The sequence below is a fragment of the Gymnoscopelus microlampas genome (assembly GCF_963454915.1).
Source record: "Gymnoscopelus microlampas genome assembly, chromosome: 3".
NCBI lineage: Eukaryota > Metazoa > Chordata > Actinopteri > Myctophiformes > Myctophidae > Gymnoscopelus > Gymnoscopelus microlampas.
Window position 1 is genome coordinate 33,853,951 of NC_139940.1, and position 14,430 is coordinate 33,868,380.

Genomic DNA, 14,430 nt, shown 5'->3' on the forward strand with positions numbered 1-14,430 from the left:
CAGTGCGACGCGTTGTGAGCTTGTAGATTGGCTATTTCCCCAGTGCGCGACACCGGCGCGCGACCAAATACAACTTCAGGCAGACTGTGAGCAGCGTTGCCCTGTCCGCTTATTATAAGGCTTCTTTTTCTTTAGAGTTGCTTACAAATATATGGTGGTTGTGGTTTTTTGGGGGCTTGTTTTAAAGTGTAGTAGTTGCTTATTTGGGCTTGCTTCCTAATGTTGTTTAAACCACTGGTTCTCAAATGTTGTATTTATAGCCTATATTTGATACATTTTCTGTAATTATCCCAAGGACGAAGGACCGACATCTGAAAACATTTTATATCATCAGCAACCCCCCCATACAAGATAGTGTTGTTAAAATGTTTCAAAAATACACATTTTCACTTATTTTTGTCCAAGATTTATTTTTGAAAATAGCAGACCTACATCTTGTAGATCTGCTATTTTCAAATTGCCGTCAAAGTGCTCATGTGTTGCTTCTTTTGGGCTTGCTTTCCTAGACCATTGTTGCTTATTTCTCTCACAGTATTTGGCAACACTGCTTCAAGCAGGCTGAGAGACAACGGGAGAGTTGAGAGATATAACAGCAACAATAAAAACACCACACTGTTTAAGTACAACCAGAGCCTCGCTTCACTAAAGAGGCATTCCATGTATAGTCCTGTCCGTATGGCAGTGTGAAGGAGTCCACAGTGTCCACATTAGAACCCACGGCCCGGTAAGTAAGTCTCAAGTCTTTTGTTTATTTCTGACTTCATCAACTGTGCTAGCTAACTTGGCTACCTTAGCGTCGTTAGCATAAAATGCTAGCGCCTGCTATGACGTTAGTAGCCTAACCATATGGAAGCATCTGTGATGGTGTTTTTTGTTGTTGTTTTAACACACTTTTTAGACTTTTATAATGGTTGTCATCCCGTTGTCTTTTATTTCAAGTTGAACGTTCGCCGGTGATGCAGCCTAATACCTACCTGACTGCGCGTTAGCATGGATTATTATTACTCATCACAACAATGATAAACATTGTACAGAGCGTCAGAAAGGGGCCTGGCGATGATGACACCCATATGACACCCATATGTACACTCATCATCAGCTGCCTTCCAGACGGTCAGTTTGTGGCAGCTAAATATGCGGTACAGACATGCAGAATAATATGCATTGTTTTCCTGTCATAACTTCTTGTTAATGTGGTTTAGTCATTGCCTGCCTTTCGGTTACATATTTAACAAGTAGGTCACAGATGGGGCTATTTAACTAGGCGACATAACATTGGGATATGCGAGAAAAAAGTGCACTGTACTGTATAAGTATACTTAATATCAGGCATTGTGTTTAGAAGATCAATATCCCAATGTCTGCCTTTGTTGACACAGATTCCCTTTGCGGCTTAACTTTTTTCCATGACTACACAGGATGCTTGCAAGTTGGATGCTTTTCTGTTTGTTTACTATGCCTTATATGCATGCTTGAGTTTTTTTTTAGACACATAACTGATTGCTGAATATGTCCCATTGTTGTACTAAAGTAAGCAAACAAGCCAACCAACCAAATTACAGTCGGGGTTGGATCACATGGGAAGATATTAAATTCCCAATAATCAGTAACTCATAGAGAGAGTGTGAAGAGGGTTAGAGCTTCTATTCACAATATATTTTTTTCTTCCTCTCACAGTTTTTCTATTTCTAATGGGCCACCAATGCTATATTTCGTGAATTTTCGTCTAAAGTTAGAAACATAATATGTCTCTACAATGTCACATTTCTATTTGTGGATTTTCCTGATGAAGACTGTAGAATTGCTTTAATGCCAAGCAAGGTACATAATGGCATCCCAACGCCTACACAATCATGGCATATGGTGGAGGTGGACATGATATGCTGACTCTCTGCATGTTATTTTTGTGTCGGGGGCATCATGCTCCACATTGAGCCCTGGTCTCAGTGGGATGACCAGGGTTGGCAGGGAGAGACGGAAGGCCCTGGTGATGCCAGAGGAAGTCTTGTCCCGTACTCCACATGAGCTCAGATGGCACAATGTTGATTCACTCGGGGGGGAAAATAGACAAAAATAAGGAGGTGATGCACTGGTTGCAGTGCCACAGCGATTTGTTGATTCAGAGCAGCTTGTTCAGCCTGGGAGATGCTGTTGTTGACCTTGTGGTTTCAAAGGAGTAGATAGGATTCGTACTGCAGCTGTGAAGAAGAGATTTATTTAAGAAGTGGTACAAATACAGTATATTTCATTGCATTGCCTGAGGATGAGATAGAGGTCTCGCCTTGAATGTCAGCCTTTTTAATCAAGATTGAAGCTCAGGCATTGATTGGATAGGAATGAATAACCTACTTGAAGTTGGACCGAATATTGATGGGATCTGATTTGAGTTCCTCTCTCTTTCTCGCTGTTCGCTTTCCTAAGGATGTTCAGCATGCTGGCCATTTGCACTTGGACAGGTTGAAGACAACTGAGAGGCTGCTCCCGAAGTCAGAGCTCGGACTTGTGAAGAGGAAGAGATGGGGAATACAGCAACCAAATTTCGCAAAGCTCTCATCAACGGGGATGAGTTGTTGGCCTGTCAGCTCTATGAGAGCAACCCGCAGTTCAAGGAGGCTTTGGATCCCAACACTACCTATGGAGAGCAGTACCAGCACAACACGGCCCTGCACTACGCTGCCCGGCACGCCATGGCGCGCATACTCAGGTCAGAAGCTGCTAGAACTTAGGCTAACTGTATTACTGATTTTATATTGTATGCAAACCACATACCAATATTTTTAATAATATATTATTTAGGGAGTGATTTAATAAATATTTGGTAAATTTGTTGATCATTTTGAAATGAGAGAAATCAAATTGATATTTGCCGTTCCATAATTTAATTGCGGTTTCATGAATTGTGTTAATGACATTGCTTGTTTATCCTGTCTTTTATAAGGTAGGTCTCTCTATTAGTGTACTGTTTGTCACATCCAGTACTGTATACTGCCGTGTCAGAGAAAATGCTCCCTTGCTCTCATGTTTTCCTCTCTACAGGTCTGTTTCTCTTCATAACACATGCCCCTCCACGTAACCATATGGTAGTGGCACATGGGAGTTCTGCATGCTGTGCTGGGATAGGATGGAACTCCTAGAGTCATCCATTCTGCAGTGCAGACTATCTCCTTTGGCGTGTCTCGTCGTTCACTCCGTTTAGCCCCTATTCCCCCATCTCTAATGAGCTTTTTGCACTTGCTCCATTTTGCGTTCCCATTTGAGTTAAACTGACTACTTGATTGGGGGGATGCAAAGTGGTAAATCAAAAAGATGACTGCATTGAGGCAAGCACATTTTTCAAAATCTATGCCCCTTACCACTAAGAGTGAACATGGGTAGGAAGTAGGAACATGTGGGTTTTGTACAATAAAAGTTAAACTGACTTGCTGTGCTTAATGAACCAATTACACTTTCCCTGTTAAATTTCTGTCTCCCCTCAGGTCTTTTCTTTTCAGCAAGGATGGGAACCCCAACAAGCGCAATGTGCACAATGAGACCTCCCTGCACCTTCTCTGCATGAGCCCCCTGATTCTAACTTCAGAGGGGATCCTGCAGCATCGGATCATACGGCCATATGAGGATGAGCATCGTCGGGCTGAGTGCCTCCAGATCATCTTGACATGGACAGGGGCAAAGCTGGACCAGGGAGAGTATGAGAGTGCTGACATCAATGCCACAGACAACAAGAAGAACACCTGCCTGCACTATGCTGCTGCCTCGGGCATGAAAATCTGCGTGGAGGTGAGGGCTTCCATGAAGGTTACCATATGACATGGAAATAACACAGTCTTGCTAGCCTCTACCATTCAGACCATCCTTCTGCAAACCTGCCTTAATTAGTACAGACAGCTACAGTCACCTTTTTGAACCCAAATAGGGCAATTGTGTGACACCTGACCCGAAAGAAAACAACATGTTGTCACCTTTTTCACCTCAGGGCTGTTTGCATGCCTGTTAGTAAGGATTAAAAGGTGGGTGAGTGGGGACAGCGATAGCAGTCAAATAGCCACACAGGGTAATTTAGTGGGTGATGAGGGAGGCTGGTATTCTTGTTAGCACAGATTATTTAGTGACCCATTTTTGTCAGCTATGTATTTTAGGGGAGAGTTACGGAGAGAAACGATGGCTGACTCTTTTTTTTCAACCAGGGCAAGGATCTTTGTTAAAAAATGTATGTCATCGGTCTTATTGAATTTGAATAAAATCAGCCCTTGGTGAGAAGGGTGTCGGTGAAGATGCAATACAACAAAATACTTAACCACTTACATCTATATACTTCTTTGTCCGGGGTACCCCAGGGCTCTCTCTATACTTCCTTATATGGGGTGGATGTGTGCCTCAGCCTGTCAGAGTAGCGGTACTACCGGTCTTAGGAGCTTGAATACAGTATGCCTTAAATATGTGGGTTTTAACAATTGCCTACTGTATATGACACATACAATTGGATGTATAAGGTGGACTAACAGACTGCTGAGCAATATCATATTTTCTAGTGGTGTGTTCAGGAAGAAATGAAATCATACATGAGTTGAGTGAACAATTCCTTTAATCACGTTCCAATATTCTCCACCCCTCATGCAGTTCCTGGTGCAGAGAGATGCAGACCTGTTTGCGGAGAACGAGAACCGTGAGACACCATGCGACTGTGCAGAGAAGCAACACCACAAGGATCTGGCCCTCAGCCTGGAGTCCCAGATGGTCTTCTCCCTGGCCCCCGAAGCAGAGGCCATTGAGGCCGAGTATGCAGCCCTTGACCGCCGAGAGGTACTGTACAACATACCAATAGCAAATGAACAAATGATACCCAATGTACTGCATAGTAAAATCCAGAATGTTTATGTACAAATGTAACCAAATCACTGGTCTCAGAAACCTGTTGATTAATAACTAGAGCTGATTAACCACTTAAACGCTATGTATTCTGTTGACCGGGGTCCCCCAGGGGTCTATATTTGGTCCCTTTTTTTCCCTCTACATAATATCTTTGCCGAAAATAGCCAATCTACAAGCTCACAACGCGTTGTGAGCTTGTAGATCTGCTATTTTTGCTGAATTTTCATGACTGACACTCACTGCTGAGGCAGAAGTAGCTGCTCTCCTCTTGCTCCTTTCTCTTCTCACCATTTCTCAAATTGTGTAAGCTGAGTACTTAAAAAAGTCTGTAGTGAAAAGATCCACCGCACACTGATTTTCTTTCTTTTTTCTTTTAAACATATATTATTTCATGCACACAAACGTAGGAGTAAACAACGCTCGTCCCCTTTTGGTCTGTGTGGACCTGAGCTTAAAAATCTGTTTATGGGAAACCGCCAATTTTGAACCTAAGTCTGCGTTTGACATCACAGGCATACCGTACACTTGAAGCATTTCACAGGAGAAATACACAGACGACCCACACTATACATGATCTCCTCACATCACAGCTATGGGATTTAGGTACAAAATCAGCCCCATGTCCCTTAAGCCATTTCTTTGTACAGTGGATCATAGAAATCCTTACATGCAAACACGTTTGTTGTCAGATTTATAAAGCTGCACATTCAACGGATTTAGTTTTTTATAAATCTAAACCATTGTGGAAGTGACCACGTCTGCAAAAAACAAACTGCACGGTTCGCTATAAATGGAGAAACACCTTCAAATTAAACATCTGTTGGTGTATCTGTAGGACTTGTGCCCATGCCACCACTTACTAGACCTGTCAATGAGGAGAAGGGCAAAGAAGTGCGATTTCACATATTTTGTTGTATAGGAAGACTTCTCAGACAGCGCGAGAACAGCTGTCATTGTGCACGAGGTGGCACGACCATTACGCATGGCTATATTCATAGCTCCCATACCATTGATTCATCACATGCACATCGCTCTTAGTGAAGACTTGAAAAGAGATCTGAAACTCACTTTGCACATCGCTCTGAGTGAAGACTTGAAAGAGATCTGAAACTTTTCAGTTGTGATATTTGGTCTGTGTACAATACCTATCATGTAATTATTCCCATGAGCGACATGCACCGACTGCAAAGAGGGGGGATGTGCGCTGGGTTGCTTTGGGAGAATTGCACCTGCGACATGTCTAATTTAATTTGGAAGGCACAAATGCTGTTGTATTCCGTAACAAGTTTGTTGTGGCCTTGACAAGTCACGCACAATGGTTCGTTAGCTACCCTATATTGTTTCCTAAATACCCACAATAAACTGCCTGGCAGTAGTGAGAAATCAGCCTGAGAGTGGCTGTCCTACGCTACATAATGTATATAGATATATATATTTTCTAACCCAAATCATCCAGTGGGCAGACTTGGACCCTTTCGTGAGCCCAATGGCTTGCACTCAAACTAAAAATGGGTTTTCGGGAGTAGGGAAGGGCACAATAACATTCCTCAATCAGCAGCAATTTAATTATGATTTAAACAGCTCTAGTAACTATGCTAGATAATTAGTATGAAACTTAAAAATAAAGTGTTTAAGTGATTCACAGACAATACAATACTGGCGTATCAGATTCACTATATGCCCACAGCTTTCCGAATTATGTTTACAATCAGTAACTTGAAAGTAAATGTGATAAAAATGTCTTTAATGAAAACAAAGAAAGAATGCTAGTGTAGTCAATGATCCATTTATGTGTGCCCTCTGAGAAATATGGCAGTGGTCCGAACGAAAGATGTCCACATCTCCTTCCTTCCAGGCTGCTGCACACTGTGCAATATCAGCTGTGTTCTATGTTTATTGCATGTCACATGTGTGATATGACCCCAAAAAAGTCTATGCAGCAAATTTCAGACATTCCCAGAAGTCAGCCACCGGTGAACATCTCATACTAAGCATTCCAAGACTTTCTGTCTCTCCACAACATAACTCTTTCACAATTATGATGTTTTGTCTGGGACAGCATTATCATCACATAAAAAAAGTAGAAAGTGTATAAATCAGATGGCAACGACGACAGGCACATTACTGTCGACTGAGATATGACCCATAACGCACACTATAAAGTTGAGCTGTAGTTGTATTAAAAAGGTTCTCTAAAACCATTCTGAAATCAATTAATATATAAAGCTCAATCCCTGCAGCATCAGTTAACAGTTTTAAACAATAAATTTAACTTTGTCTACTCAGTAATTGGCTTGAATATCTTATAAGAACATTTACTGTGAATGTGTGGATGTTAAGATAAAAGGTTTGTGAAACACTTCTTATCTGTATCTGATGTTTGTCTCCTTTGTCCCTGAGAGTTATAACTACCCTACTATAATATTACGTATCACAGTCCATTGCTGTAGTTATTCTCTTGAGTAAGTAAGACACATAGCATGTCATAACGTAGTTGTTATTGTTGGGGTGTTTGTCACTGTACATTTGCACATACGTGGAATTTGTCATAGGCTACATGCAGTTAACCCTGCAACAGTTCAATTCATTGTATGAAATCTTAAAGCACAAACACTTGCTTATGCAGCTATGCCATACTAGCCTTGGGCTAATGTTCAGTTAATAGCATACAATGTAGGACAGTAAACTAAAGTTGATCTTTTAGACTCATTAATTTAAAGGAGTTCAATATGATTGCTGATAAAGACCCATTATCAAAGGCTGAGCGACTGCTTTTTACCTCGCATTCATCATTTAACGATGAATCCATATTTTGGAACAAATTGGTCATCAACAAACAAGATGAACTTTAGTACACGATCACAATGCTTCCGCTATTGATTGTGTTATCGACAGTCTGTTGCAGCCTTGCGTAATGGATATAAAAGTCAGCCGGCAAAGTATTTTCTGTGTCATGAAGTCTGCAGTCCTTCTGTGTCTTGTTAGAACTGACGAGGCCTAGTTAGTATCTATTGGACAGCATTCCAGCGTCCTACTTGTTTGTTGAAATCAGCTGACCGCTTTATAGTGCAGGTGTGTGCTTGGTAGACGTTTACACACGTGCACAGATTATCAGTGTTAATGTTTGCTATGAGGCATGGGATGTCTATCACCATTTTGTTATCTTAAGTGGGTCTGTGTTTACACCAATGCTGGTTGAGTCATGAACTGGAAATGAGCTGTCTTTGCTTTGTATTTTACACTCCTGCTACTCTCTCTGCCTTATTTTTCTGATCTCACACTCTGTAACTCTGTCTCCCTCCCCTTCTGCTTTACACCCTCTCCCTGTTTTTCTTTGTTTTCCTTGTCCGTCTTCTTCCCTTGGTTCTATCCTTCTATCCTCTCCTCTCCCTTCTAGCTGTATGAGGGCCTAAGGCCACAGGAACTGAGGAGATTGAAGGACATGCTGATAGTGGAAACAGCCGACATGCTCCAAGCCCCACTCTTCACTGCAGAAGCGCTGCTGCGGGCCCATGGTACTTTTAGCAACACACACACACACACACACACACACACACACACACACACACACACACACACACACACACACACACACACACACACACACACACACACACACACACACACACACACACACACACACACACACACACACACACACACACACACACACACACACACACACACACACACACACACACACACAAAGCATGTGTCACATGTACTGTCTACTGTTATCTACTAGTGCTTCTTCCATCACAAGTGGGTACTGAAGCTGGGAGGAGCACTGGTGGGTACCTGCTACCCAGACGAACTGTCTCCTCTGTGTACAATTAGTACTAGTGTGTGTGCAAACCGTTCCCAGGTCGCCGGATTAGATCCGGGGCGACCATGTTTTAGGGCGAGAACCTCGCTGAGGTTACCAAATTCTCCGTAAGATGTATATATGAGGCCATATAGCTATATATTGTTGAACGTGTTGTGGTGTTACTATTATTATTTGGCATCGGGACAGAGAGCTCAGTCTGACATTATTCTATTTGTCAAACGTCAGCCTCGTTAGTTAGGCTGCTGTAGCCTACGGTTTTAACAAGTGTTCGGTGTTTAATAAACACATGTTTAAAAATAAAGTCACATTTTTATTATCATTAGGGCTTTGATGCAAATTCTAAACATGATGGGTAAAGCTGCAGAAGTTGTGGCGCTTAAAGGAAAGCTCAATTTGTCTCCACTTAACTGCTTAAGTATCATTCATAGTCGGACGTAAGGATACGTAACGAGCGCTGGCGCTCCTTACGTTGTCGTTTTTGTCTCCCCCTCCGTCAATTGCGGCTCCAGTATTTCCGTCCGTTCAGTCGACATTCACCGTCAGCCCGACGGACGTTTACTACGTTTTGCCCGTAGTACCACTGGGCTACAATGCTAGTTTCATAGCATTGTAACCTGTAGCCAGATTTTGTGAGAGAAATAAGTAACCAGGTCTATGAAAACAAGCCCAAAAGAATCGACTAGGCCACACATGAACAGTGGTGGAAAAAGTACTCAAATGTTTTACTTAAGTAAAAGTATCACTACTTAAAGTACCAAAAGTAAAAGTACAAAAATGTTTGAAAATAGCCGATCTACAAGCTCACAATGCGACGCGTTGTGTGAGCTTGTAGATCGGCCTATGTATAAAATAGGGCTAAAGTGGTTAATGTATGTTTCATAATATCATCATTTATATCTGAAAAGTAACTAGTAACTAAAGTTTTCAAATAATTGTAGTGGAGTAAAAGTACAATATTTGCCTCTGAGATGTAGAGTAAAAGTAAAAGTATTGGAAATTGGAAATACTCAAGTAAAGTACAATTACCTCTTTACACCACTGCATATGAAAATAGCAGATCTACAATATATATTTGAGAATCACTGGTTTAAATAATAATTGGCCCAAATAAGCAACTACACTTTAGAAACAAGCCCAAATAAAACCACAACCACCAATAAAAAATTGCTTGTTTGTTTACAAGCAACTATACAGAAGAATAAGCCCAAAGTCGCTTATAATAAGCAGACATGGCAACGTTGGGTACGTGCAATCTCTCTCTCCTAAATAACTATGCATGGTCCGTAAAGAACGGACGGAATCCCTCACCCCGTGACGGACGTTTCAGACCCATCTAGGGACTATGAACGGGCCTTTAAAGCGACTTTGGGTACTTAAAAGAGCGCTATCTGAGCTATTATGATGGTGATTATCTTCTTTTTTTTACCGCGGGGTGGGCCCAGTCGTTGATTTATATATTGTTTTGCGGGTTGGGTTGGGTTCCGGGGCGGGTTATGAAAAAACCCGACCCGCACATCACTACTTTACTTTTCAACCAGTAGGTGTTCTACCCATCACCAGGTTGTACATTTCTCAATGGAAGAGTACCTGGAAGACAACCTGCGCCACTGCAGATGTGTTCATTATATTGTATTACGATACTCTTCCATACAGATTGGCTAAAATTGTAGTGTATTCATTAAAATAAGTCCTGGATTGCAGCTTTTGTAAATGTTACAACGCTAATGCACAAGAGTTTCAGTTAAATGCACACAGACACACGCAGATGCATGCACACACGTGTGCCTGTCCATTGAATAAAACAATATTTTTCATGTCTATCATTTCATACTGTTACAGATACCTAGTCACACAGCAAATGCATCCAAGAGACTAAATCCTGAGGCGTTTTCAATTCACTGTTGAGAAATAGCACTTTGACACGTTCCCCGTGCCCCCAGACATCAACCATTAGCCTTGAATTACCCCAGTGATGGTCCTCCGACTTGGCCGTGGTCAAATAGCTGAATTTCTTTTTGTAGTGTGGGCTTCAGCGATATGTCACGGTTTTGATTAGTTTTGGCCTTCACAGCCAGCTCTCAAACATAGCTTAACTCAGTCTAGCAAAAAATTATGTGTTGAGAGTTTAAAACATTTGTCACCGTTTTGATTTGATTTACAGTCCTGTGCACTGAGTTGCTTGCACTGAGTTGCTGGCTGGCAAAATGGTGTGCTACATATAAGACAGGCTCCAAGGAGGTTGACCCCAGGATGTTGCTATATTTATTCACCTACATTAATGGAGAACTGCCTGATAGCGATGAAACTTTTATTTTTTACTCTGGGAATTGGGCTTTTTACACTGTCATCTCATTTGTCTTTAATGGAGAGTACATTTTTTCACATTTGCTAAAATCTTTTCCTTTTTTCCAGTGTCCTGATTACATCCATTTTTGCCTTCTATCTTTCTTTCTTGCCGTCTTTCTTTCTCATTCTTGGGATGCCACATCTTTGGGCTGAAATTGAATTGCTCATGCATGGTTTATGGTTTATTGAGGTCTAAATGTGAAGACATCTATTTTCAAAGCCCTGTTAATGGCCCAAAGCATGCCGCGATACGGTCAGATTCACAGATTTGTAGTTGGAGGTGGGCGAGGGAAATTGTTGCTTTGTTATCTAAAAGAAGTCATTTAGCTGCATTTGACTGGTGGGTAAATTTGTTTTTACGCTCATAATGACCTCATTTTAGATGCTGACCGGGTCATGTGTCTTGTTCTTTTTCAGGGGGAAAATTGTAACTCTGGCAAAGTCCTGAACTCATTTAACATTTACAATGACAGATTGTCCATTCTCAGAATATAGTACACTACATGGCTGAATTATTATTCAAAAAACTAATTTGCAATTGGCAGTGTGATGAAGCCATAAGGTCAGCATTTTCAAAGGGGTTTTAAAGGCTTAGATGGCAGCGTCGCTGTTTGATATTGGTGTTATGTATGTTTGGGAAGATTGAAGTCTCCATCCTTCAGAACGACCATACTTTCTCAGAGGTATGCATTCAGAAGCCATAGAGGAACAACAGACCCCTTGGTTTAAATTATGATTGAATAGATATTTCTTTTGGTCTACTTTCATCATCATCTTCTCAGTTTCTAGACCAGCGTTGAAAACATTTGTCTACGTTTCATCTTCCTGTACTGCTAACTCTAGTCTCTTTTTCTATTTCTCTCTCTCTTCTCTCAGACTGGGACAGAGAGAAGCTTCTAGAAGCCTGGATGACCAATGCAGAGGACTGCTGCCAGCGTTCGGGCGTACACATGCCCAACCCACCCCCTAGTGGCTACAATGCCTGGGACACGTTGCCCTCACCTCGGACGCCCCGTACCACCCGATCCTCCATCACTTCTCCAGACCAGATCAGCCTTACCCCGGCGGATGAGGACTTCACTATGGTGAGATGCACATGTCTTCAGGGCTCCAATCGCATGATATCATCCAAAATTAAAGTGGCACTATGTAACTTTTTGTTAATGAATACAATTTAATTTTGTCCAATCTGTATGGTAGAGTATGTTAATACAATATAACTTATACAATTGGGGTAAATTCAGGTTATTGAGACATTTAGATAGTGTTAAAGGTCATGTCTCACCAGGATCTGACACAAATTTTGACCTGATGGTCAAGATTCAATTTATCCCCTGAGCAAGCAGGCAGGCTCTATTAGCTCAATTGTTAAAAAAAAGTCTGCACTTTCAGCACACCAGATTCAAATTCAGATTTCAAGAAGAGGAAAGTTACATAGTGCAGCTTTAATCTTATATTTATAAAGTCAGAACCAATGCGAATATTAAACATGCTTGGGCATTAAGGATGAAAATCAACAAGTAAGACTTGTTACATAATATTATTGGTGTTTCTTGCCAAAGCAGAATCTTTCCTTTTTATAAAGTATTAAAAATTGCTTTAGAATAGTAGTTTGTGCAGGTTGTTCCCCTAGTGTATACAATGTCCAGCTGGAAAGGAAAAAAATAGCCGTGTGTGTGGATTAGTAAAATGGTTAGAAAGAACTGTCGCACCACAATCTACAAGCTTACATAAGTGTTGCATAGCTTGAAGATCTGTTCTTTTTGGCAAGTGACACCATCACACTACACCATCACACTATCTGTCATCATGATTTGTGTGCATGGGGATCTCATCTTAAACAAGCTCAGTGCTTAATGAGTCTCCCAGTTTAGTAGACCTTGTATTGTGAATTTGTACTTCCATGTACTGATGTTCTCATGTCTTACTAAATAAAGTACATCAATCAATCAATCAACAGAGTGTAACAGAGGCCTTATAGTTTACAAGCAGCAGCTTATACAGTATTTGCAGTATAGAGACAACATTTCAAATTTCAACCCTAATTTTTCTAACCATAGCAATCGTGTATGAAGTTTATTAAAATTCTTAATTTTACAGTGCAGACGGTCTTCCTTTGTGTTGGTAAAGCCAAAGCGAGATAAGACACGATGTCTTGAAATACACGCTTTTAGTTAATTAGAGATTAAAATACAGAAATGCAGAAAGCAGTCTGTCATCAACGTGTGATGTTTGCAATCTGTTTCAAGTGTTACCAAGTGTATCTAACCTATAGTAGCAGTTAATGCAGGTTAATTGCAGTTTGCACCATGCAGCTGTATTATCTAGGAAACTAATATTGAATCTGCACTAATCATCATCTGGACTAATCAGCAATAAACTCACGTGAGGGTACGAAGCAAATAACGATTTGGACGAGGCGAATTGTAGGTGTGTGACAACAACTGCGTCTATACACATACAAGCAGTTACTGTAAGTGACACTGTAGATTTAGTTTTTGTGATAAATGCTCTACACAATAATGCTGGACACAATTGGATGCAAAGCTCCTTACACCGCTGTTGTAAGGAGGTATAGGGTGATCACACAGCTGAAGGATCTCACAAAAAAATTAACAGGCAATAAAAAAAGTAGCCGCTGGAGATGTTCTATTGTCTGGCTTTCTGGCCCGCAGCTGGCGCTTGTGGAACACCATGGTCTGTGTTATGAGATATTTGATTAACGATAATAGCAGTCATGCGGTTCCCCTCAAACATATATTCAAAGCGGTAGCATATTTATGGATCAGAGCCAATAATATGCATACTACCAGTAGAACAGCGTAGTACTACAAATCAATACCGTACAGTACAAGCCTTGTACTCTTTAATTATGCTAATAAAAAGCCTTCTCTTTACAATCTACCAAACAACACTGTTGATAAATGATGGTATATGCTGTCACATACTTGATTTTTATCAGTTAGTTTATGAGGATATACTACGGGTTGAGTGTGTCTTGACAGTACACTTTATTGTGAGGCTGACAAGGCAAGCCTTGAAAGTTCCGGTGCCAATCGACCAGTTCTTCTCGAGGGCCCGCTTAAAGGTTACAGTTGATTATATCACAATGAGCCCTTTCATGAATCAATAGATACATTGTTGAGGTACAATGGCTTGTTCTGTGTCCATTGTTATTCTCTGTCTCTCAATATAACAAGGCCAAAATGTGTCTCTCTCTCTTTGTATCTGTTTTGTGTCTCTATTTTGAGTATCAGTGGGTGTGGGTAAAATATATCCTTAGCTCAAGTAGTGATCACAGGGAGCCACATGAAAGATCTTCTTGTCATGGTCTTGCATTTGGCAAAGCCCTTTATCTTAGTTTTTTTATGAGTGGGCACACATTC

The 14,430-nt window shown here is 41.0% G+C and overlaps 1 protein-coding gene across 5 annotated transcripts in view; it reads left to right on the plus strand.

Moving 5' to 3' along the window:
• Nucleotides 1-575: 575 nt before the first annotated feature.
• The window catches only part of LOC311040091 (ankyrin repeat and IBR domain-containing protein 1-like), a 48,454-nt gene continuing 34,599 nt past the window's right edge, over nt 576-14,430 (plus strand). The window contains exons 1-7 of one of the 5 annotated variants that reach the window (XM_084050163.1): nt 576-728; nt 940-1,113; nt 2,422-2,704; nt 3,477-3,777; nt 4,618-4,800; nt 8,267-8,384; nt 11,921-12,129. In XM_084050163.1, the coding sequence (XP_083906289.1) occupies nt 2,517-2,704; nt 3,477-3,777; nt 4,618-4,800; nt 8,267-8,384; nt 11,921-12,129 (999 nt within the window). In that variant the 5' untranslated portion in view covers nt 576-728; nt 940-1,113; nt 2,422-2,516. Of the gene's footprint in view, nt 729-939; nt 1,140-2,421; nt 2,705-3,476; nt 3,778-4,617; nt 4,801-8,266; nt 8,385-11,920; nt 12,130-14,430 lie in introns of all 5 variants that reach the window. The other 4 variants (XM_084050164.1, XM_084050162.1, XM_084050166.1 and 1 more) reach the window with 4 other exon arrangements.